The 25,072-nt window shown below is 46.8% G+C and overlaps 1 protein-coding gene across 1 annotated transcript; it reads left to right on the top strand.

The window, feature by feature from the left end:
• The first annotated feature begins 2,351 nt into the window (after nucleotides 1-2,351).
• WSCD1 (WSC domain containing 1) lies at nucleotides 2,352-22,815 on the top strand. The gene is made up of 8 exons (XM_048966527.1): nucleotides 2,352-3,055; nucleotides 6,244-6,358; nucleotides 6,814-6,998; nucleotides 9,374-9,495; nucleotides 13,125-13,290; nucleotides 14,663-14,827; nucleotides 15,114-15,314; nucleotides 17,083-22,815. The coding sequence occupies exons 1-8, from the start codon at nucleotides 2,644-2,646 to the stop codon at nucleotides 17,433-17,435; spliced, it is 1,719 nt and encodes a 572-aa protein (XP_048822484.1). The 5' UTR covers nucleotides 2,352-2,643; the 3' UTR covers nucleotides 17,436-22,815.
• The last annotated feature ends 2,257 nt before the right edge of the window (nucleotides 22,816-25,072 follow it).

Here is a 25,072-nt window from a genome sequence, read left to right as displayed (position 1 = left end):
GCTGCACGTGGTGGGCGCTGTGGGTCAGCAGGTGCCGGCACAGCATCCACTGCTCCTCATTTTCCCTTTTTTCCTGGTGCAGCATTGACCCTTTCATTGCTCTCCTCACCTGGAGGGTTTTCCACTGTTCAGCAGTTCTCATTACCCATTTCAAAGTCCTTCCTATTATTATTTTATGATTGTAATGACTTTAACTCAACTATCAATTAATACAGTCCTAAAACCCTTCGGCTACCAGAACTGATAAATAGGAATGGAAGACTCTATTTCTATTTCACTTCATTTATTTTAAGTGAAATCTGTATAAAGAAGACAAATGGCACATTTTCTATTACCAGATACTATTTCCCATCCTCCTTATTCTTTCCTTTTTAACACCATCATCAGAAGTGACACACTTCAATTCTTTTAGGCGTACTCCGATGATACTGCAGTATACAGTTTACAGAAAAATCAAATTACTTTTTTTTTTTAAATGTCAGCAGCACTCTTCCCCATCTCCCCGCTAAGTGCAACATCTAATTTCTGCAGAGTACGTTTGCAGCAGTTGCTGTGGGCGGAGAGTCTGCTTATTTGTTTGGTTGGTTTTTACTACAAGGCACTGTCATGGCAACCACAGCGAGGGCGAACGCATCTGGAGGTACTCTGTGTACGTCACACTGGCTGCAGTAAAACTGCCTCATGCCATTTAAACTTTTTATCCGCTGTGTGAGGGCAGGCAGGCAGTCGTGGGAGCCCCAGCGGCAGCCCATCCTTGCAGGCCCAGCAGTGCCATGGTGGCCGCACACAGCGCTGTGCTGGGACTCCGCTCTGTTCTTGGATAGATGAGCATGGCAGCACTCTGCGGTGTCTAATTGTAGCTCATATTCTGTTCATCTGTCTAGGTACTTCTGACCCTTTTACTGTAATTCCTGAGCACTCACAACGTTAATCAGAGATTTTCAATAATTTAAATCTAAGGGTCAGCTCTTCCACTGCTGTAAATCAATGTCTTTTTTTTCTTTTTTTTTTTTCTTTTTGGCTTTGGAGCTAATCGGAAGGGAGTTGGGATCACTTTCACAGTGGGAAAGTGATCTTAATTTATTAAAGCACACTGCTGCCTTGTACCCATAGTGCCGTCTCTCTAGAGCTCATCAGCTGCTAAAAACCCACAGGTACTGGCAGGAGAACAGGCCCTTATCACACTGAGTTCTCAGAGTAAGTACAACAGCAGAAACAAGGGCACCCCCTATTTTCAGTGCTACGGCTGAGATCAGCACCACAAAGTGCCAGCAGGCCGCCAGCCCGGTCCAGTGCCAGCCCTGCTCAGCCTCGTCAAGGAATTCCGGCTCCACTGACAGCACATACAGCTGGGCTTTAGAGTGCTTTTTTCTTAGAAGTTTTTGAGCCTTGCTTCTGATTGCTGTTTAAGATAGAAAGAAATGGTACAACTAAATGAAAGAGCAGAGGCTTTTAATTGCTAACATCTATTGAAGAGAGTGAGTGAATAGCCACAAAAATGTAAATGAGAAACAAGGAGTTCAGCAGAGATGCTTCTTTGCTGGGACTGGAGATTCCAGAGGATGCTCCAATGACAAGTTAAGCAAAAGCCATAATATTTTCCTTCCTGGAGAACATTGCATCCTTAGCGCTTGCCTGGCCCCATAGAAAAGCTGTTGACCAGGGAAGCAGGAACTTGTGGGGAGATGCCATTTTGTATTCACTACAGGAGGTTAAAGTTCCCTAGAACACAAAGGAGCTTTCCTTTCCCAGGCAATCCCATCATGGTACACATCAACACAATTAAAGCCTGCAAAGCTCAGAAGTGGTCAGAAGTATTTGGTTAAATCCAAAATGAGTTTTTATTCCAGACATTCACTGTTCTTTTCCCATGCACTTCTGCATGTTGATATTTGTCAATAAAAATTGACTAAAAAAAACCTAGGACCTCTGGTTCCTCTCACAGTGACATGTGACACCTCACACATAGCCTTCAACTGCAAAGAGATTAATAATTTTCCTGTCCTTTGGCAGTAGATGCAGTTTCTTTCCTCCCCACGCCCACACTGCTGTTTCCTTCTGATCAGCATTTGTAGCTTAGCTACTGCTTAACTGAAAGGAAGGAATTTGCCAATGCTTTGCTAGAAAGATGCCTGTGCAACGTCTGTCCATTCCAGCCACGGACAAAGAAGGGAGAAGATGACTATTGACAAAAGAAAATGAATAACCTTTCTCCAAACACCTCTAGAGAAATCACCTCATTATAACTGTATTTCTTGCACAGTTCTAGCTCAAGAAAGGTAATGCTGAATAGCTGGAGCTATCTGCTGCTCAACCAGTCATTCTCACAGGATTATTGTCATTAAAGTACATAATTATGAGTAGTGGATGGAGGAGTGCTGGGCTGAAGGGAGGGTGCAGGGAAGGTACCCCAAGGACCAGCGCGGTTCCGCTGACGCTCTCCCCTTGGCACTTGCAGCGAGCAGCTTGGCCATGGCACCGTGCAGGACTGGGCCCGGCTTGGTGGCTGCCTGGGGCCCTGACAGCCATGTATGGAGCAGCAGTGCAGGAGTGATGGGCTGAACCCATGGCAGGAAGCAGCACCTGTTCAGGCGGGCGCCCAGCAGCCTGCTGGGAGGCGTGAAGGCCCATTCCAGTGGGGGCATGGCCAAAGCGTTCTTCAGGCTGCAGAAGTTCCTTCGGCGGACCCAGTTTCTGCTCTTTTTCCTGACTGCCGCGTACCTCATGGCTGGCAGCCTCCTGCTGCTGCAGCGCACCCGCCTCGCAGCCCAGCAGGGACCACGCGGGGCCTCAGGCCTGGCACTGCCAGGGCCAGACACGGGGCCGGGAGCCAAGGCTGCAGACCCTCGCCTGGCGCGTAGCCCTGGTGCCCAGCTCCCCCTGGGAAAGGACACGCTGCCAGGGACAGAACCGCAGCACAGCCTGCGCTGGATGGCACCTCGCAACTCAGAGCTGAGGTGGCTGCGGAGGAGGTGGTTCCACAGGTTCATTGGTGACCAGGAGCCCATGCAGACTGCGGGACTCAGAGCCACGAGGGGTACCGCCGAGCACAAAGGTAAGGACGCGCCCTCTGCCCGCCTTCTGGCAGGCGCACAAACTGCTGCCCCACAGTCCAACCCAAGCAGAGACCAGCAGGCCTGGTGAGGTGCGCCAGAAGCACCTTCCCGCAGCTCAGCAGCACTTCCACAACAGTTCCTAAAGGCCTGTGCAGGCCGGAGTAAGGCTGTGTCCCTGCGCACTGAGCTGTAGCTCCAGAAATGTATTTCTGCTGGTTGAGTGCAAGTCCAGAGAGAAATATACTCCTCTGATTTAAATGATTTTCTCTTCAAGCAGGCAGAGAAGAATGCTGCTGAAAGCTGTTTCTCTTTCTCAGCATAGGGAACACTTAAAAATGAGCTTTATTACATTACTTGTCTAAAGCCACGCAGTAACTTCTGTTTAGAAGTACGTTTCTGCTCTCCAACACACACTCAGCTCTACTGTCACAAACACATTTCCTCTTCCTGACCTGCCCTCTGCAGCCATCCCCACAAGCACACTGCCTTCAGAGGGATGAGGCACAGGTGCACGCCACTCCTTTAGACCCTACCTGAGCTCCAAATGAGAAAGAACCCCTGGATCAAACTCTCAGTGTTTGGTGAGTTTGATGGAAATTTGCCACCAGCCAACAGACTGCAGGGGAGTGCGCACCACTGCACGGGGCAGGGCCAGGGCAGCGCATTAGCAGCCAGAGCACAAGGTACAAAACTGCATTTTCCAATCCTCATGATTAAATAATATCTTAAATGGAAAGCAGTTCAGGATTGACAGAAATCAGAGCTCACTTCCCTGCGAGCCCAATACTTACTGCTACTAATAAATACATACATGAACCGCTATGGTTTATTCAGTAGAAAATCTCATAAAAACCAGTCCCCAGGGCAAACGAAGAAGCAAAACAGGCAACTCCAGGCACTCACACCTCTGCACGGTTCCTGCCCTGGGACTGCCTGCTCTCGCCATGCTGCAGCCCCAGCTCTGCTTGCCTGGAGGCTGAGCACAGGGATGCAGAAAGCATCAGGGTTCACGCTGGGTCACTGCGATTAGGGAGGCAGGGACGTGTTGGCCATTTGTATCAACAGCTGTACAGATCTGACCTCCTGGCACCTGTGGGCGCAGGGCTTTGCCACCCACATAAGAAAAAGGCCAGGCTGCTCTCAGCACAGCATCAGACAGCAGCAGCAGGAAGCCCCTGCGTGCCCGCTGTTCAACACCCTACTCTTTTGAAGCCGCAGCACCGGGCTATGGCTTTGCTGTCTTTGATGCACTGCTTTTCAGAAGAACTGGCAGCGCAAGAGGAATGGGATCAGAAGGACTAGGCACCATGTTACTACACTGCTCCTTCTTCTGTTGAAAAAATTAATCCAAAGGAGCACCTTCTGCAAAAATCCCACTAAAACATGCTACCAAGTGACTCCTACTGTGTGAAATGCTGGGAATGGAAACAAGGCAACAGTGGCAGTGTGTGAAGCTGCATCATGCAGCTGCTGGAGCCTCTGAGGCACAGAGCTCCACACGCTGCTGCCAACATCCTGCTCACAGGAGCAAGGGCTGTCCCAGCAGCCTGCTGCCTTTCTCGGCCTGCTCTGGGCATACAGCCCAATGGCAGCACCTGGCCAAGCACAAAATGAGCCCAGTGCTGACCCAAGCCCAGCATGGGGGCATGGGGACCTGGTGCCCACCTGGCAGATGGGCTGCCACAAGCAGCACATAGTCTTGGCACCACCAGCTGAACCTGGCACTGGCCAGCACCTGCTTTAAGGGACTCCTTGTGGATAGAAATCCAGAGAAGAATCAACGGAACCCTCCAAGACTTGCCGGGCTGCAGTGGGGCACAGCTGGCCCTGAGCTCTGCCTGCTGCCAGCTCCTGGTTCCCTTCAGCCATGGCCTGCTCTTCACCCTGGTGGGGCTGGGTTATTTTTTTCTGGTTAATGAAAGAGTAGATAAAAGGTAGAGCAACACAGTGAGTGCCTGAGCTACTCAGAGATGAGACAGACCATGAACTCGTTCTGCACATTGCTTGAACTGCTTTTAAAACTTCTTTTAGAAATGAAAGGATTAATTTTGAAAATTATCCATAACATTAGTTAAGGCTAGTGCCTGTGTCAGTCATTACGCTAGCGCCTTGCTCGAGTTCTAATTGCTGACTGAGGCAGCCAGAAGGACTATTTATTGCTACCAGCCATTGAATTATGTTGATTCAAATACACGTCATTTGAATATCTGAACACGAAGTGACACTGTTAATAACAGTATTGCTAACAAGCATTAGAAAGCTTTTGGAAATTATGATCAATTAAAAATGTAACTTCCTGTGCAGAGCATATTATCTCCCTGACTCCTTACAGCCATGCAGCCTCATTATTGCTCTCTGATCCCTTCTGAGCACAGCACTCTCCCCACGGCCACAGTGCCTATGGATGCTCAGTGCCAGACAGCGCTGTGCCCAGGCTCTGCCCAGCAGACAGTGGCTTTAGCTTTATTTTAGACTATTTTATTGTTAATATAATGCTTTTTAATTTGGGTTTTCACCATATATTCTCTTCCTCTCCGCAACTCGTGTTATATAATTTCCCAGCGTTGTCATCTCAATACTGCTACATCCACAATCAAATTTCCTTTCTCCACCGCATATTAATGATAACATGCACCTGTAACCACAAAATTGCTGTACAATAGCAGGGTGCTACCTCAGCCTTCCAATCACATTAAAAAAAAAAAAAAAAAAAAAAAAAAAACAGGCTAGATTTGTATTGTGTTTTGTTCAGGACAACAAAAGAGGCTTAAGAGAGGATGCAGTATAGCAGAAATACTTCTCTTTCATATGCTAACTAAAGCAAGACATAAGCTAAAAGATTCTCTCCAGAGAAGATAGCTTAATGTGATAGAAGCAACGCTGCCTAGTTAGGGCTGGAGTTATCTTTCCATTATAGCTTTAATATAACTTTACATACCCAAAGGAAATTGATTTTCTTAACATTTTTCTTGCACCATCTTATTCTCAACTAAAGATTTTGAAAAAAACTTGGGAGAAATTCAAAAGGGTACCCCACAGTCCCACCGTTTTAAGGACCATCTGCTCTGCCCCCACGCAGCCCCCTGGCAGCACCCAGCTGGGGATGGCTGCTGCCCTTCTCAAAGCACAGCCCTGACTGAGACCTGCCGCTGTGCACATGTCCTGACTCTGCCTTACATGCACACAGGCACCTACGTGGGCTGCTTCAGCGATGACTCGAAGGAGAGGACACTGAAGGGAGCTGTATTCTACGACTTACGAAAAATGACAGTGGCTCACTGTCAGGAGGCGTGTGCTGAGAGGTGAGCTGCTCTTTCACAGTGAGTTCTCTTTTTTCTGACAGTAAGCAGAGCTGTATTTGAGATGGGAAAAGCCCACATACAGTAAACATGCAGCATCAGTGAAAACCTTGACTGTCTCAGACCTTCCAACGTATAGCAGCTCTGCTACCCTGTCTGGGGCAGACTGTGTCACTGCTGCCCATCCACTGCTCTTACTGCAGCACAGCTACTTAGATGCATTTTCTGTTGATCTGGTCAAAATGTGGCATTCTGTCAGCTGTTGGTTAGGTGCTTCCTCAGCCCAGATCTCTGCGCTCACTGCAGTACAGCCCCGGCAGCATTGGGGCTCCCAGCCCAGCACACCCCAAGGAGCAGCGTGCAGCACACACAGCGTGTTCAGAGGGCACTACCAGGCCTCCACCCCGCACAGGGTGCTCAAAGGGCCCATTCTGACTGTGCCTGTGCTGCACCCACAGGGCCTATGCCTACGCAGGTCTGGCGTATGGAGCGGAGTGCTACTGTGGGAACAAGCTCCCAGCCACCGCCTGCAGGCCCGAGGAATGCAACAGCAAGTGCAAGGGCGAGAAGGGCTCAGTGTGCGGCGGAGTGAACCGGCTGTCAGTCTACAGGGTGGAGGAGCTGCAGGCAGCGGCACCACGACGTAAGTGCAAGCGATGCCGCTCTCGGTGCCATGCTGGCACCGTGCATGCTGCCGCTGCTGGGAGCTGTGGGACAAAGCTGCAGTTTTGGTGTGGGCCCTGGCTCCCTCCTGCAGCAGCAGTGCTGCATGGGAAGGCAGCAGCAGTGGGAGGCAGGGCGGTGCTGCACAGGGATTGCAGCAGAGCAGAACTTCAGCTGAGAAAACTGCTTCCTTCTGCATCCTTGGCAAAGGCACAAGACCTCATTCTTAGGACACAGTCATAGAATGGCTTAAAAACACCCACCAGTACCATCCTTAGCTCAAAAATAATCCTAAGCAAAGGAAATCCTGTGACTGCAGCAGGAGAATAGAGGGCAGAGACATCAGTGCCAACGGTACCTTAAGAGAAGTCTCCTCAGTAACAGGAATGAGACCCAGAGTTCCGCTTTCGCGAGGTCTTTGTTCTAGCAGCACCTGAGATGTTTGTTTCATCTTTGACTGATACTGCTTGTCACCTACTCTCTGTAACACTCATCTGCTCAGTTAGCTGCCATAGGAGACAAAACAGACAACCTCTGGGCCCACACAAGGCATATGAACACCCACACTGCTGAGCACAGCTGTGTTTTTGGCAAGCTTACAGGACCCTTTTGATTTAATTTTCTGAGAACAACCACCAAGACCAACGTTGTGCCAGTACTGATGGCACTTCACTTCTTAAAGAGTTGAAGTTTGTACCATCATCCATCAGCCACACACGAATTATATACCAAAGGCGTGTAGACCTAAATTGCCAGTGTCAGGCTGACTGGCACACTGGCAGATGTTTAAGTTTTCAGTGTGAAAATACATACATGTATTTCACAGGAAAAGACAGCATTTTTTTCTTAACTATTAATGAATAAGTCATCAAATTAACCTAGCCTGGAGCAAGATTTCTATTTTGCTTGCTCTCAGTAACACCTGATGTTTAACTGTTTGAAAACTACCACTGAGATCAAGATAGCTGAGTGGCCAACGAAAGCATTAATCACAATGATAATTGTGAAAGTATATTGGGAAGTAACTCTAAAACCAGCAGAATCCATGAGGGACAGCAGCAGTGCAGAATGCAGCTCGGGCAGCAGCTCCCGGTGCAGTAGGCACAACACTGCCCTCCCAACGAGGCTCTGCTGCTTGTGCCCATTGTCTGTGGGCAGACACAGGACTTGTGTCCCCTTCACCCCACAAGTGCAGAAGCGTGAAGCGTGCATCTCCTGCAGCCTGGGGAGCTGCACATTCCCCAGGAGTCTTCAGAACTGCCCTGCCCATCCGCTGCCATCCAGCTGCAGCCCTTTCCCACATTGGTTCTGGTGAGTTCTGTTTGTGGTGGCCAGTGGGTGCAGACCAAGACTCGGAAGACCCAAAGAGACCATTAGCCCTATTAAGTCACTTTGGGTGAATTATGACAATGGAGAGTTGATACAGAGAGATGAAGACATTTTCCACATCTGTAAAGCTCAGAGAATCCTAAGAACTACGGCAGTGTCGCACAGCATGTGGACCTCGTCCCTTTTCTAACCCAGCCACACACATGTTGTTTTCTCTATTACCATTAGTTCATCTGTGAGAATGCATCGCCTCACCCGGGACAGGGAACTTCCATGATAGATAGCTCTGGAGTTTTGCTGGGTTCTGTCAGGGACACTTCTGAAGCAGGAGGGAAGAATTGCACTGCTGCTTGTAACTCCCATTTGGGCCACACTCTGACTTCAATCAGCGATGCAAAAAAATAAAAATGGAGCAATTCTGCCCGGCTCGGCAGCGTATATAGAGGGGCAGGTCAGATCAGAGGCTAATGCTAAAGACGTCAGGAAAGCAGTTCTCCCTGAGCAGCTTACAAACGCCTAGTTCAGATTTTGAAGACTGCAGCAAACTCCCTTGCCCTGAAAAGAAGGCGAGGGAAGGGGAAGAGGAGGAGCAGATGTGCAGGAAGGTGGGTCCCCGCGGGGGCTTTCAGGATTCATTTAAATTCCTTTTCTGTTGCAGATGAGGGGAAGCTTTGTAGATTTTTATCAGGGCTTTTAAGCCTTTCAGGGGAAGGCATGTCTTCAAAAGAAAACTAGGAGTTGCAAACAATAGCAGTGCCCTCCACTGATGGAATTTAATTTAAACTCCTTGCCGCACTCTGCTTTCAGGGGTTAGTAAAAGCCAAAAGCATGTGCTCCTTTAATACCACAGGATTTGCAACACATTTTTCTAGTGTATATCATGGTTTCTCTTATTTCTAAAGTACTTGGAGTATGAGATTTTCTTCATTATTCTCTAGCTTCTGAACCTAATATTGTTCTTTGTGATAGAGGCAGGATACCATGGACGTTGTTTTCTCAAGAGAAACCTATTTCATATCCCTGCAGGGAGGAATGTTATCTATCGAGGATGTTTTAGAGCTCCAGAAAATTTAACAGACACCTTTCCAGCCTCTTTGATACAGCCCAATTTGACGGTGGAGATGTGCTCTGAATTTTGCTCCAAGAAAGTAAGAACAGTTCTCATTTCACATCCTTTCTTCTTTTTTGTTACTTTAAACTTTAATCTACTGAAGGAATAGCAGAGATTAGTGCCCTAGAGCTCTACATTTGTGAATAAGTTTCTGAAGGACGAAACTCACCGGAGCCAATATCCAGTGACGCCAGGCACCATGCTGACCTTCCAGAATCAAGCATTAGAGAACATCTGTGATGATGATGACAATGATGATTTGCCTGCAAGAAGTCTGGCAAAATCCCCCTGCATTTGGAAAGCAGCAGTGGCATAGCCACAGTCCCCACTGCTGCACACCATTTGGATATCACAGTGCTCACTTCTTGCCTACTGTAGTACCACTTCTTATCTCCAAGCAAAACAACACACAACACACACAAAAAAAATACCCCATTACATTTTTTCTTGTTTTTACGTTTCCCTGAAGCCATGTTCTCCTTTTCCTGCAGTGGCAATGCCATTTTGGGCATACTTGTTGGCAGACATAGAAGCAATTTGGCATGTTGTTGGCACAAATGCAAAAGCTGTGTATTAGCTATGAATGAATGAATGATGCAGGAAGGAAAAGCTCATGAAGTCCATGCTAGAATTTTTCGATGAAACCTACGCAACACTGATTGCAGGTGCTTTGGGGAAAAAGGTCACAATCCAATTTCATAGTTCGTTTTCAGTGTACACTTCCTACAAATAATCAAGCAGAGTAAGAAAGCTCTACTATGACCCAACCCAGTTCAGAATGCAGAAAAAACTACAGTGCACGCAAACTGCCAGCAACTCAAGAGAAGTGGGGCTGGAGTGCGAAAAACCAGTGTGAGCTTTGATTCCAGACAGCAGAGCGAGCCCTGTGATAGCAGTGGAAATATTCACCCTGACTTCAGATCCTTTCCTTTCAGATCAGGATGGACAGCTTCCTGGCTGACACAGAACAACTTAGCTCTCCTGCAGTCAGGACAGGATGCTCATTTTAGTTCCACCCATTGCACAAAAGGGAATAATTCCCTCAAGTCCCATGCGTTCTGAAGAGGCCGGTGGGCTTTTCATGGGACTGGTTTGAGGCCTGTATTTAAATACACAAATTACTCTCGTCTGTGGGGACTTTGAAGAAAACCAAACTGCAACACAGCACATTTAGTTGTTAGTCTTGCAAATGGCTTTGTGCAGTCACAAGAGTAAAGCTCTAGTCCTTGGAAGCATGCGAGATGAATCTGAGGTAAAAACTTTAAGAAACCTGCTAAATAGCATTACTGATCAATTTTTTTTCTTAATTGTGAGTGATGATATGCTGATGATATGCGTTAATAGCTACCCATTATCACCCCATAACACAGAGCCATGAATGTATCTCTTTGCCAGAAGCCATAATTTTCATATATGCTTTTTTGAAAGCCAACCTGCATAGTAAGTTAGCCATCTCCATCTGAATTTATATTTTTATATATTCAGTCATTTTACCTTTCAGCTACTTTTTATAGTTACATACAATGAAAACAAAAATGAGGCATGCAAGTCTTGAGAAGAGAACCCCACCAGTTCAAAGGATCCAAAAGCCATTCCAGCAACTTTGCACACTCGGACTTGACCACCTCTAGGATGCTTCCTAGATGTTCTAATTTCAAAACTGACCTGCTGTTTTGGTTTCTAGATACAGCTACATGCTATTATGTAGGGATAGCATTAGTACAAAAGCTACTGCAGGCAATGGGAGCAGAGTCCAGGTACACAGTTTTTACTACTACTTACGATGAAAACCTAAGCCCAACTGCAGGAAAGCTGGGGAAAGGCACTGAAACACCTGCAGAAAGAATCAAAAAAGGGAAAGCCAGAAAGAGTGCTCTTACAGTGCTGCCTGAGCAGCAGGAAGGCTGCACACATGGGGAGCAGCCTGGCTACCTCTGCATGGGCCAAGCACCAGCCGCAGGTCCCTGTTGCCTGAACCATTTAGGTAGCGACGCAGAGTGGTCACAGAACCGTACTACACTGCCTGTGCTTTGCCCTCATGACAATGATTGCACAGAAACGCAGAAGAGTGGGGAAGTACCTGCTCAGGTCTTTCGGGAAAATCTACGTCCTTCCCAAAAAGAGTCCCTTGCAGGTGCCACTTGGCAGGAGACACGGTGCATTCTTATTCCAGTCTGCACTTTAGGGCCAGGATGTTTGTTCATTTCTCAAACGGAGAAACATTGCTTCACAGCAAAAGGGAAGATTTCTGTTTGCAGGCAGACAGAACTATTTTGCCCTTGGATCAAGTCACTAAATAGATTTTGACAATGTCGTACCTCATTCACTAAGCAAATTTTGGCTGTTTGGGCACAGATGGCACACTAGTTGTATTTGACTCCTTATCAGAGGATGAACATGTGGAGAAGAGCAAGAGATAAGCTGCTCAGTAGTCCTGGCACGTGCTCCCAGATTTCAGAAGACTTTTAAAAGGCAAGAAGTGTTGTTATGGAATAGGTAGAATTGAATGCTCTGCGCTCCAATAACCCCTGAGCTTCTTTCAGCCACTGTCATTGAGGTCAAGCCCTTCCATGCATACTGATGCGCCACACACCAGAGGACTTTGGAAGCCTAAGAAAATACACGCCCAGTCTCCTGGCAGAGATGAGGGCTGAATTTTCGGGCCAATTTTTGCAAACTAGTAAATGTACTTTTTTGTGGAACTCCTAAACACCCACTAATTTCTTCAGCAAACAGATGTTTTCCTCCAAACCTCTCTATTAATTCTCATCAGTATTAGCAGAGTGGCCCAGCACCACCGTTCTGCATCTGTTGCAGAGCACAGCAAAGCTGCTTTGCAACTTGATCCCTTCTCTGGATAAGATCAGTAAACCAAAAACCTGATTCAAACACATTGAAAAGAAATGTCTTGTAGCCAGAAATGTCACTGTGAATTATTTCCCTGAGACAAACACCATCTACAGCAGCAGGCTCGTTCCGCTAAGGGGTCTGTCATTGACAGCAGTTAGCCTAGGTGAGGCATCCCCACCAAGAAGCAAGTGCCATACAGGAGGCGCTGTGCCCACAAAGCAGCTTCAGCCCACAGCAGATGCCACAGGACTGGCTTACTGTTGTGGTCCAAAGCAGTTGTTCCATAAAAATATGGACAGTAGTGCTCAAAACCTGCGCCAGCCCCTCTGCAGACACTGGGGTTTCGCAGACCATGAAGGAGTCATAGCAAGACGCAAACTTTTTATGACTCTAAGCATAACTGCAGCTCACTCCTCTGTTTGGAGGGCTATAGATGGAACTTGTAAAGACGGTGCAATTCAAAACGCTCACTTGAGGGGTAAATAAGAACAGCCTTTTCCCTACTGAAGTTTCAGGTGCAGTTATGTACTAGGATTGAAGGAACAGTATCGAATTATATGTTTTTATGAATAATGAAAAAAACAGCATTGTGAGTTTTCAAGCCTTACAAGACCTGTCTTAAAACCATTTTTTAAGAAATTGCAGTGTGAAAGACAGCAGCGATATAAGAAATGAGCTTTACAGTGATATATCAAACACTGCTTTGATCCTGACAGCGGCTTGTGAAGATTTATCTTCCTTTGCGTAACAGGAGCATTCCCCACAGGCTGCTGATGCCGCGGCATTTGCGCACTGATCTGTTTTCTCTCGTCGCAGGAGTTCCCCTTGGCAGTGATCCGGGGGCAGGAGTGCTACTGCGGGTACCCCACGGTGCGCTTCCCACTGCGGCACGGCGCGGACCGGCGGCTGTGCAGCGCGATGCCCAATGCCAGCAGCGCTGCTGCAGGGGGGTACTGCCAGGCCTACCAGACCCCGGTGCAAGGTACGGCCCTGCAGCCCCAGCCCCTCCTGCAGCACGCGGGAACACCTGCCTCACAGCAGCCTTACCCACAGAGCACGGGCAGCGAGAAAACAGCCCCTGCCTAAATCCTCATCTCACAGTCACGCCCATAAACATTTCTCCAAATCCAAACAGTCTCTTGTTAAGCTGCACAGCCCCTCCACTAAGAAAAATAATGGTTTTTCAGATGAAGAGGAGGCAGAACCTGCGCAGCCAAACCCAAGGCATTGGGGACAGGACCCCACCTGAGCACACGCCAGCCTGTTAGGCAGGCACAGAGACAGCTCAGCAGGCTCTGACTGCGCTCTGCCCGTCCTCCTCCAAAATACTCATCTTTCTACGTGCCAAAGCCAGAGTGTAATGCAGAGCAATGCCCCAAAATCCAGTGAACCATCAAGGTAGTACCTGTAGCTTCTTCCATGCAGTGGTTTGCACCATGTTCCACAAAAGTACTTACAAACTTAAAGTTAAGTGCTTCACTGGAGAGGCACTGTGTTTTTCCCAACATCCATTGTTTTGCTCCATTTCCCAGTACAGAGGTTGACTGCAAATAACAGCGTGTATAAAGACCGTGCAAGAAGAATGCTCACTTTCATGAAACTGCTACTATCTACCACATCTGTGTGGATAAGGAGCAGCACAAGACAGTCTTCTTGGCACCATGTTGGCACTTTCAGGCCATGGCTTCATCTGAAGGCTACTTTGAAGAACAAAATGACTGATGTCTAATTTATTTCCTGGCTTCTTTTTGAGTCATCACATAGCTGAAGCTCACTCTTTCCCCCTGCACTTGCTTTTAATGCACACCAAGCCATATGGGCAGGACTTACAGAAGCTGGCAGGAGAGCTCTGTTCAGACCCTGCTGGCAGTCAGCACTGGGAGGGCTCCTAACTGATTTGGGCCCTTTTCTGGAGAACCATAACCCAGAGGCTGAACTGAGTGCAGTTTGTTTCAGTAAAAGAGTTTCTCCTGCGTTATAAAACTTGCTGTTTCCAGGTACAGTGACATATTTGGGGTTTCACTGCAGAATCAGCCTGCCAGGCAAACAGCAGCTAGCAAACAGACAATCAAGGGGCTTTTATAACAACTTGCTGGCAAGTAGAATGGTTCACTGCAACTCTGATAAGAAGTGTCACCTAACACAAAACCAGTGAAAGTCTTTTCTGAGGATAATCTCTTTGGCCCCTTATGGCTGAGTTAATTTTCAGAAGTAGCTGACTCACAACTAGACTTAAATTGATAGCCTATATTTGTAAGGGAGAAAAAAAGCAATAAACCCTGTAATCAAAGGCTGTCAGTGGAATTAATTAAAAAACCACAATGCTAACAATGAATTATTTTCTATACCCACAGACACCCGCTGTACAGACAGGAAATTCCTCACCACAAAATCCAAAGGGTTCATTGCTTTGTCAAGCTTCCCAGGGGCTGGCAACACGTGGGCTCGCCATTTGATCGAGCATGCCACGGGATACTACACAGGCAGCTACTACTTCGATGGAGCCCTCTACAACAAAGGTACCCTTTTCAGGGGGTGATGGGACACAGAGCCATTCTGAGGCACAGGACTGTGCTTGCTCCAGCATCCTTCTGCTTGGAGCCACCCAAGGCCCAGCAGACAACGAGGAGCTCACAGGGTGGCTCCTGCCCCAGTAACTGCTGGCAGCAGCCCTGGTCCCAGGTGGGCAGCAAGTTTAATCAACTGGTGTTTTCACAACAGTAAGGCCTTGTTTAAGAGTGTAAAATGTCACAGACATATGGTCACAGGGAAAAAAAACCCACAACAATCTTGTCTTATAAACAGGCTTTAAAGGAGAAAAAGACCACTGGCGAAGTAGACGGACCATCTGCGTGAAAACACATGAAAGTGGCAAGACGGAGATTGAAATGTTTGACTCTGCTATCCTGCTGATACGAAACCCATACAAGTCACTCATGGCAGAGTTCAACAGGAAATTCGCTGGGCATCTGGGCTACGCTGCAGACCGCAACTGGAAGAGCAAAGGTAGCGTGTGGGGCACCCAGGGCTGCTGCAGTCAGAGCTCAAAGCCTGTAGTCATATCATGCTGGGAGGGGTAACACGGGGACCTGATCCCAAAACCTGAGGGAGCACTGCAATTCAGTGGGACTCAAGCACCACCACACAGAGACCAGACCCAGAAGCACGCAGGCTCTGCCTGTTGCCACTGACAGCAGTGCAGCACCTGCACTGCAGCGTCACTACCAGAGAAGCACACAGCAGAGAATGCCTGGTGTGTAGCCCATCCGTCAGGCTGTGCGCTCTGAAGGAAGTTTGCCCCTGCAGCATGTAATAACAGAGAGAAATCTAATTTAAAATTGAGGGTTTGATGAAGCATGACTTTTCCTGAAGGAAATTTTACAGCACTGTATGGGTGCTACTGCATTGCAGATAAATAAAGATAGGAGCAATAAGGGGACTTCAGCGTTCTACGAACGCACAAAATGACTGCTGGATGGTGGGACTGTGATATCCCTGCTGCACACACCGCTGCATTCAGACTGCAGCAAAGGAAGGATTCAGCACACATCTCTCCCCTTATGCATTTCAGGCATAAAAGCTGTGCCTAGGCAAACCACATAGCACAGGGCTCGGGGGACAGCAGGAGAGTGCCCTTAGTCACAGCATGTTTCTTTCCCAAGTCCTTACATCACCTTTCATCAGCCACAGCTCCAGATCCATTTATTAAAACCCAAAACAGCCCTCAGAAAAGGGAAACAAAGCCTGGAGAGAGTGGCTTTCCCGTACTGCAAACTACAAATAGTCATATTTTGGCCACAGTTGCACTTTATCCAGTGCAAAACCTTCAGCTTGACCTTCAGAAAATTACCACAGGCATCTAACAAGAGATTAAGGTGTCACATATGGCAGTAGCGGGAATGTATTTCAGTAAACTTTGTCACAGTGATCCTGGCATGTGATGGCAAATCCTTCCCATGTGCCAGGAGCAGAAGCACCTTCCCTATTAATCCTGTTTCCTTAAACCATCTCCCCAGAAGCATTACTCAACTCCTCTGGATTGAGAAGCACCCCAGGCCCAGCCAAAACCAGGGTCTCAATGCTGCACTTACATGTATATTGATTTATATGTACACATATATATGAAACATAGAATAGCCCCCATATCTTTCTCAAACTACATTTGAAACAGAGGTAAAAATGTAGGAAAAAAACTACAGAGGCAAAAAAAAAAAAAAAAGTATCTGCTTGAAATAACGTGGCAAAGAACTGCTCAAATGAGCAGCCAAGCAGGACCTTCTCAGTTCTGCTTCACTGCTCTCATCCAAATGCTTCTCCCTTCTCTTTTTGCCCTTCCCTAGCTCCTGCATGGAGCTGCCTGCTTGTGCAAAGAGGAGTGTTCAGCTCCTAAAAGCACAGCACATTGAAGATGCTGACCTGCAGCTTTGCACCTGTGCAGCCTGTCCACCCCAAGGGGCTCCCAGGCAGCTGGGTGACTCTCAGCACTGCTAATGCCTGACACCAAGAAGATCACGTGCCTGGTAGCCACGCATTTGGGAATTGTGTGTCCTCACCAGTTTGCACGGTGGGAGAGCAGTGCCCATCTCCTCACCACGGCTGCAGAGCTGAGAGTGGCTGCAGCCCTGTGGCTGGCCGTGTTGTTTTCTCCAGCACTCACATCCAACTACCTCATACATGACCAGCACCTCTAACCTTGTTCCAACTTAATACTTGGAACACTGTGGAAGCATCGTGGCTAATATGTTCTCATTTTCCTGGTTTTCCCATCATCTAGACTGGCCAGATTTCGTGAACAGCTATGCCTCCTGGTGGGCCTCCCATGTCCTGGACTGGCTGAAGTACGGAAAGCGTCTGCTTGTCATCCACTATGAGGACCTGAAACAAAGCCTCATCCCCAAGCTGAAGGAGATGGTGGAGTTCTTGAACATGACAGTGACGGAGGACCGTCTGCTCTGTGTCGAGAACAACAGGGATGGGAACTTTAAGCGGTCTGGTGCTAAGCAAAAAGATTTTGAACCATTCACCCAAGAAATGAAAGATCTTATCAACAGATACATCCTGACAGTGGACGAGGCCCTGAGGGGAAGAAACTTCACAGGGCTGCCCAGAGAGTATGTGCCAAGATGATAGCATGGCAGCACTCAACCGTGCTTAAAAATAATTTTTTAAGGAAAATGAGACTAGACCTTTATAGCAGCTAAAGCAAAGATACTTGGGGAGTCTCCTGAGCAATGCAAATTCTCTCCACTCTGAGGTGTTATTCAGGACACTAGGTGTTCCAAAAGGCAAACAGCAGATAGAATTTGGTTGGCAGAACAAGGCCAAGCCACCACCATCTGCCTACAGGTGCTGCTCTACACATAGACAGCCAGAGCCTCACGGCAGAGCTCTGGTGCTCCTTGCTGATGGGGATTTCATGGCTATCGGTTTGGAAGCAGGCGTACGCAAAGGAGGAAAAAAGTGGCAACACCGATAAACAATTTTCATCTGAGCACTTCAGAAAAATCTGTTTCTTTCTTCTCAGCACAGCCCACGGCTTCCCTCTGCAGGGCCATCGGCCTGGCCCAGCCTGGCCCCATGCTCTCACCAGCCACAGCCCAGTGATGGAATAGAGGTCTGCACAGCTGCTCACTGCCCCTGTGCCAGGAGTTGTGCTGGGGAACACCCAGTGAGCAGCACAACTGGAGGGACTGCGAGGCACTTCTGTTCATGTGAAATAAGGGATTCCTTGAAAACCTGCCCAAAAACATTAGTTTTAATAAAACAAGAAGTTTGTATAAAGGGAGCTGGGCTTCCTCTGTGTGTCACTGGCACTGAATACAATAAAACTGTCACAAACAAAACATCAAGTGCACTTCAGCCTGACCAGCACAGTCCCTGTGGTGCCCAGGCTGCAGGGCTGATACACAAAGCCAAGAGCCCTCTGTCATTGGCAGAAGTGGCACAAGTAAAGGAAAAGTAGCTCTGAAGCTTACTTTTTTCCCCATAAGTCCAGGAAAATGCAAGTGGGGGGGAAAAAAAAAAAAAAAAGTACAGAGCAAAAGAGGCTGTAGCAGAGGGATCTGGAAAGCTTCATTCAGCTTCCACTACCTGAACTGCACTTAAAATTAACCTCCAACATTTTCCTTTTTTACCTAAGCTGTACCTCTTAATGATTGTCATTGAAACGTTAATGACAGAAAAGCAGGCAAAGCTACAGAATGCCACTCCATGCAGCTGTAGAAACATCCTTAAAGTTGGATTACTAGAAAAAGAAAGAAAAAAAAATCCCTGAAATTCAGCAAGGGAAGCACACTCTTTAAACACCAGCTGTTAATATTTCTAAAGGAACGCAGGCAGGGCACCGTGCATTAGGTCAGCAAATGCCAACCTGAGCCGTCCCTCCTCGCTCCAGGGCAGCTGAAGGGCTGAGCTGTGGGGCAGTGCAGGGACGGGTGCAGGGCTCTGGCACCTCCCAAAAACCCAGCTTGTTATAGCCAACCAATGCCCACAGATGAGGAACAGGGGATGTCTCTATGTTTTATATATAACATTACACACATCTTATATACACAGGTACATAATAAACTGATACATACGTGTGTTTATCTATTTCTTAAGTACACACTTCAGATAGTAAGAATAGTCAAGCACTTCTTGGGCCAGGGCACAAACCCTGCTGCTGCCTGCACTACCACACGTGAGTTATTCTCACAAATACACTGCATTCCATCTTAAAAAGAATTGCAGCATTTTTTAGTCCTTACTCCCCCAGGAAGAAGGCTGCAGAACTTCTGCCATTTAACGGCCAGGAGTCATCTCCAAACTGACAGTCTAACACACATTTATTACTCTTGCTGCCCTCCTTAATCGTCCCAGATGCCCGCACAGACACTGATCACAGCCTCTTCCTTCCCATACACCATCTCACAAGCATAAATGATCTGTGCAGCTTTAACCTTTTATCCCAAGTCAGCAGTTAAAAGCACTTGGCAAGACAGAGCTCTTTACCACGACTGACCTCAATATTGCACAGCAAACCATAAGAAGGTTGTGCAGGCATTATGCCGATCCATGCAATATAAGTAGTATTTGGTGTTTTTTTTTTTTTAAAAAAAAAGAAAACAAAAAGACAGGGTACAAGTTTTATTTACATTTCTGCTTGATACACAGACTCTGGTCAGGCACGGAAGGAGAAAAACCAAACGTGTGGTTAGTGCTGTCCAGGTCATGGACTATCATAGAATCCTTACAGTTGGAAGGGACTTTAAAGGTCATCTAATCCAACTCCCCTGCAATGAACAGACATCTACAGCTAAATCAGGTTACTCAAAACATGATTATAGAGGTCTACCTCAATTACATAGGACTTCTGGCAGAAGACCCCCAAAAACCTGACTCAGATACCTTTGTTTGAACTACTTTCCCCACAGCTTGTTTAGAGATTCCTCATTCTTCCGAAGGGATTGTCTGTAAACAGAGGTTATCTAACAATTCCTGGTATGCTGCAGGGGGACCTCTGTATCCAGAGGGACAGAGCAGGTCTTAGAGGGCAGAAGGCTCTGAAGAAGCAGATTGTTAGAGCTAGTACAGACTGCAGAACAAATCTTACTGGGACTCCCTTGCTTCAGCCAGGTCACAGAACGACACTTAACAATGAAGTTCTTAGAACCAGTCAAATTCAGTTGTATCTTAGGCTGTCATGAGTAAAAGCCAAGTAGTGAGTGTTAGTCTTTATTGAATTATTTCTCCTACTGCATGCGCACATCCTGCTGATACGTGGGAGTGGATGAAGGAAATTAAAAGAAAAGCAATTTCCCTGCAAGGCAGGTTTTCCTATACTCAACAAGCTACATGCTCATCATACTGAGCTTTAATTAACCAGGATGTTTTAGTCAGAAAAAATAAGCTACCATGCCATTAAAAGCCATGTTGATGTTCACATATATTCTTCTCCTAATTTTATATTCAGCAGTAGGATAGCAGAGATAGAAGCATGCATGCAATTCCCTCGAGCCTTCAGTTTCCTTCAGGAAGTTAAGGCTGCGATGAGTCATAAGCAGGCAGTTAGAACAAAACAGAGATGCTACATTTCAAAAAAATAAGAGTTTAACCCTTGAACTTTTCAAGCAATCCTGTCGCAATACACAAGCAGAGTGAAGACTCTCCATCCACTCATAGCTGCACACGAGGGCTTGGCCCATCCCACCTGCTCCACTCCCGCTGTTCACTCAGGAGCTCAGTGCCAACCTCCAGCTGCCCCACAACCTCAACCTACTTCTCTGTTAAAGGCAGAAGTTGCTGATGCTCGCATTCCTCCTCTTCTTCCAGAGCAATGAGTGCTGGGACCCACAAAAGGAGACATCTGCAGATCCAGCACTGCAGCCTGTGCAAGGTTCACCGTGTCCATGAGCCATATTTCCCAGGTGCTCTGATGCTGATCCCCCAGCCACTGAAGCTAAAATCTCCCCAGACAAGAGGCAGTAGAGACATAAGGTCACATTCCCTACCAAACTGACCTGAAGCCTGCACATGCCATAAGCACAAAAGCAGAAATAATTTTGGCCAGGCCCATCCTGAAGACACGAGCAGCAATCACCCCATCACCCCCTGCCATAGCAGAGGTCCTGGAAAACTCTTATATGGAGGGAGGAGAGAATCTCTCCAGGGAAAGGCACTGGCTGGTATCTCTGCTTGCGATCTGCTTACCTCATGTCCACTGGAGGTCTTCTAGAGAGGGGGAAAGAAAGAAAGGAAAAAAAAAAAAAAAAAGTAAAGGTAAACTTCCCAGGCACAGACAGAACAATAGGAGAGAAAATAGCTTTGCTTCCTGGAAACTGGCTGCAAAACAAAACCTCTAAAGCAACAGTAAAAACATGAACATTATCACCAGCCCTTACACAACTCAGCCATTCTGAGTTGCTTTATTAATTTTTCATTAAAATCATTTCAACTGAAACCTATTATTCACTGCTAAGACCAAGCTACTACTCTACTACAGCAACATTAACCTCCATAAAATAATTAAAGGATGGGTTTTCAGCAAGAGACCTTGTGTGTCACCTCTTTGGAGCTTAATGTGTCTTTCAATGGCCTTGAATATAATGAGATGTTCAAATATAGAAAGTTGAGTTACTGCATTTTCCACTGTGACATCTATGCAGCCACAAAGATCCAACTTCTCAACTGTGTTACTTATCATTTACTTCTGACCCTGGGTAGTTGAGAGCAATCTTTAAGGAAGCTATCCTTTTAATCTGCTTTTTTAATATTAGCCTTTAATTACTCTAACAAAATTGTAGACGAACAAATTAAAGAACCAAGTCAGCTCTTCTCCTTTGAGCCACAACATCTCAGAGGAAGGCATTTTTAGCCTTCTTCACACTCAGATGAGAAGAGATCCTTGTCCCAGCACTGTTCTTCTCTCCTTGTAACATCTCTTTATTTTTAATTAACTGCTCTAAGCTCAGAAGTTTTTCCTATTGCAATACTTAATCCACCACCTGACCATGGTCCAGGTTCTCAAGCAGTAACAATGTTTGCTTCTTACAGCAACTCACACAAGTGTTCAGGTTATACCAGGAAATGCATCATTTCTTTGCCTTGGGCATGAGCACTGTTAACAGACCCAGTTTCAGCCCAGCTGCCTGCAAGTGCAGCAAAGAAACAAATGCCTGCTATTAGTCACATACAATGGCATAGAGCACTCCCATAAATGAAAAGAGATACAATTTCAGTGCATTATTAAAATGAAATGTTTTATGCAACAGTTAAGACTGTGCGATAAACCCAAAGACTATTAAATGAAATCAATCCTAATTAATGCTACCTCATTCCATTGAGCCAGCGCTCCCCTACCATTCCTGCAGAGCTCCATCCCTCAGTCTGGGCCATCTCTCGGACCGCAGCCCAGTGCTGCACCCCTGAGAAGCAGAGGGGCACAGAGGCAGCGTGTGGGACAGAGCTGTGGGACAGCTGGTGGCAGAAGGCTGACACGAGGTGGTTTTAAAGCTAAAGGATGTGCTGATTGAGTACGTCATGCCTGCTTGCTCCTGCCCAGTTTTGCAGGCAGAAGCACAGCAGCCCGGCATGGCAGCCCTGTGTGGTGGTGGGTGGGCAAGTGACGGCAGAGATAGGGAGCGTAGCTGCAAGTCTGTGAGAGGATGCCTTGCTCCCTGAGGCCTCTGCACAACTCCACTCCTGCTGAATTTGTCTAGAAACTCCACTGCCGGGAGCAGGCAGGGATGGAGCGCATAGCAACGCCTGGCTGAGTGGCGCCCAGCTCCTGCCTCACTTGGCCTTGGCCACAGCTCCTTCGATCCCGCCCACTGCCTTCCAGCAGCACCAAGCACAGAGCGCTGGCACTTCCAGACCAGCGGCATTGAGTCATCACACACTCTTAAGATCACTGAAAAGAAGAACAATTTTCTTGCACGGATCATCTTTAAGATCTTTAAGGTCAGTTCTACATCAGCAGAGCGTGCTGGGAGAAATACCGCGTAACTGGAGCGCTTCCTGCAGACCTGCAGTGACTGGATTACAAGCAATTATCATAAAACCGCTGCAGAGGTAGAACAAATGATCGTAGCCTTTGGTTCTTTAAGACATGTTGAAAGTCTGCATTAACCTGTAATGCTTCTAAAATAAAGCACTTAGCACTGCCTTAGCAAAATTATACAGCTCATTTCATTGAAGAAAATTCATGTCGCAGCAGATAAGAAGCACAGATAGAAAAATGATTTAAAAGAAATACCTTGCTAATGACAAGAAATTTTTTTGACGAGCAGCCTTATAAAGGAGCAGTCTGAAGTAAAAGGAGCAGTCTGCATCCTTCATGAAGCATCAAATACGCTGGAAAATAAACCAAATCTTCCATGCTGCCATACGCTATTAAAATGATGTTCTGGAAAATTGTTCGCAGGTACACACAGAGGGCTGCAGGCACTGCCAGCACCCACCACCAGGAAGGCACCAGAGAGGGGGTTGGCTTTGCCTCTCCCCACATGGAGGAGCCCCAGGGAGCACAGGGCTGGGACCCACCACAGGGCCCCAGCTCAGCACCTGCCCTCCAGCACAGCAGGTTTTTGTTAAACTATCATGCAGAACGTTTGTTTTCTTCAAACCTGTATTTCTTTTGCAGCCATTCATTTCAACGGATTCCACTGTGCCTGTTTTATGCCTCTCTTCATTCCAGCAGAGACTAAATTAAGCTTTGAAGTTTAGTGAGAAATCCTATTGGTGTAAGACTTCAACTGAATTCTGGGGGATTAAAGAAGGGAAAGCGCAAGAGAAAAGAAACCACTCTTCTCTTTGTTTTCTACAGCTTGATCCTAAAATGACTGACTTTGAGAAGAAACTTAATGCACGACTTTATGCATTATTCATATATCCTAAAACATGTAAATAGAGTTTTCAAAGGTTAATTAAAACTCCTTTCTTACAGGTAGCAATTACTTAGTATTCTGACACAATACCTTCCATCATTAATATTAAATAGCATAGAGAGAAAAAGAGACCTAAAATGAGCATGTGATCTTCTCAAACATGCTCACGTCACCCAGAGATCTGGCAGCCTACAAACACACCACAGGCTTTCCACAAAGAAAGGGAGAAGGTAACTGTTTTAATTCCACACAAAGTCATATCGCTGCCAGACTGCCATTGATTAAGTGTGTATCTGCCAGAATTTCTACTTGCAGGGATTTTCCTAGCATAGCAACACTCCAAGGGGATCAAACAGGAGTAGTATTTTAGTTCTCAAGAATAATGATTTACAAGGTAATTGCACATCTACTTTGCTTCCCAGCCTAGATACTTCACACAGCCAGATGCACAGGACTTGCTTTGCCCCCACAGCTTTTCAGAGCTGCCTCCCTCCATAGCTTCTACCTTGAGGCTGCAAGAGCCAGCTTCTGCCCGCAGCAGGACCAGACCCAGCACCCCCAGCAGTGCTGAGCTGAGCACTGTGGCTGGCACTGGCTGGCTGCACACACCGAGGGCAGCCTGCTTCGCCTGCAGGGACTTACTTATCCCAGAGTCTGCTCTTCCGTAAGCCTCTCATCTGTAAGCCAGAGGTCCCTGTAGCAACTCACATAGCAGAAAACAACTTGGAGCATTAGCAGTGTGACGTGCTGGGAGGAAGATTCTGTAAAGGTCCCTGCTTGTAATCGTCTTGGCTAGAAGAGTTTTCTGGGAGATTACATAAAATTAAAATTAAGCATGACTAATTTTCAACTTCCACCGTGAAATTTAATGGGCATTTTCTAATTCATTCTATCTACAGCAGCTTGGATCTCACCAGCTGTCTCTGATATGTGTAAAAGAAAACCATTCCAAGTATATGAGAGAGAGGGCAACAACTTGCTAGTAAAATCTCAGCAACCTGCATCCTGTTTGATGAACGCTGAACACAAGAGTGTTTCCTGCTACATGCAGGCAAGCCAGTAGCAAGAAGAGAAGCAGGGTAGTAATGGTGGACTGCACAACTTACCAGGTCCCTGCAGACCCTGACACGGGTGGGGCAGCTCCCAATACTGAATATGCTTCTACAATAGAAAAAGTCACTAGAGTCTCACAGAAACTAAAATAAGTTGCTTTTTCAAATGGGGTTGCAACAAATGAACCAAAGAGAAATAAACCCCAAACAACTCATCAGGATAAATCAGTCTTTTTCATGCCTTGATATACAAATTCAAAACTATTCTCAACACATAACACCCCTGCAAACGCTATGCTCTTTGGTCAAAATATTACCTACCACTGTTGTGACTAAATTTCCTTACCAG

This window comes from Lagopus muta, chromosome 20, assembly GCF_023343835.1.
Source record: "Lagopus muta isolate bLagMut1 chromosome 20, bLagMut1 primary, whole genome shotgun sequence".
In the NCBI taxonomy this organism is placed as follows: Eukaryota; Metazoa; Chordata; class Aves; order Galliformes; family Phasianidae; genus Lagopus; species Lagopus muta.
Note: the sequence above shows the minus strand (reverse complement) of the source record. Positions and strands in the feature narration are given on the sequence as shown.

Bases quoted from the DNA above. Each gene is read 5' to 3' on its own strand.
- WSCD1 (XM_048966527.1), top strand. From the start codon at position 2,644: ATGGCCAAAGCGTTCTTCAGGCTGCAGAAGTTCCTTCGGCGGACCCAG. The intron at 6,359-6,813 runs GTGAGCTGCTCT...CTGCACCCACAG, and splicing joins CAGGAGGCGTGTGCTGAGAG to GGCCTATGCCTACGCAGGTC. The intron at 13,291-14,662 runs GTACGGCCCTGC...CTATACCCACAG, and splicing joins CTACCAGACCCCGGTGCAAG to ACACCCGCTGTACAGACAGG.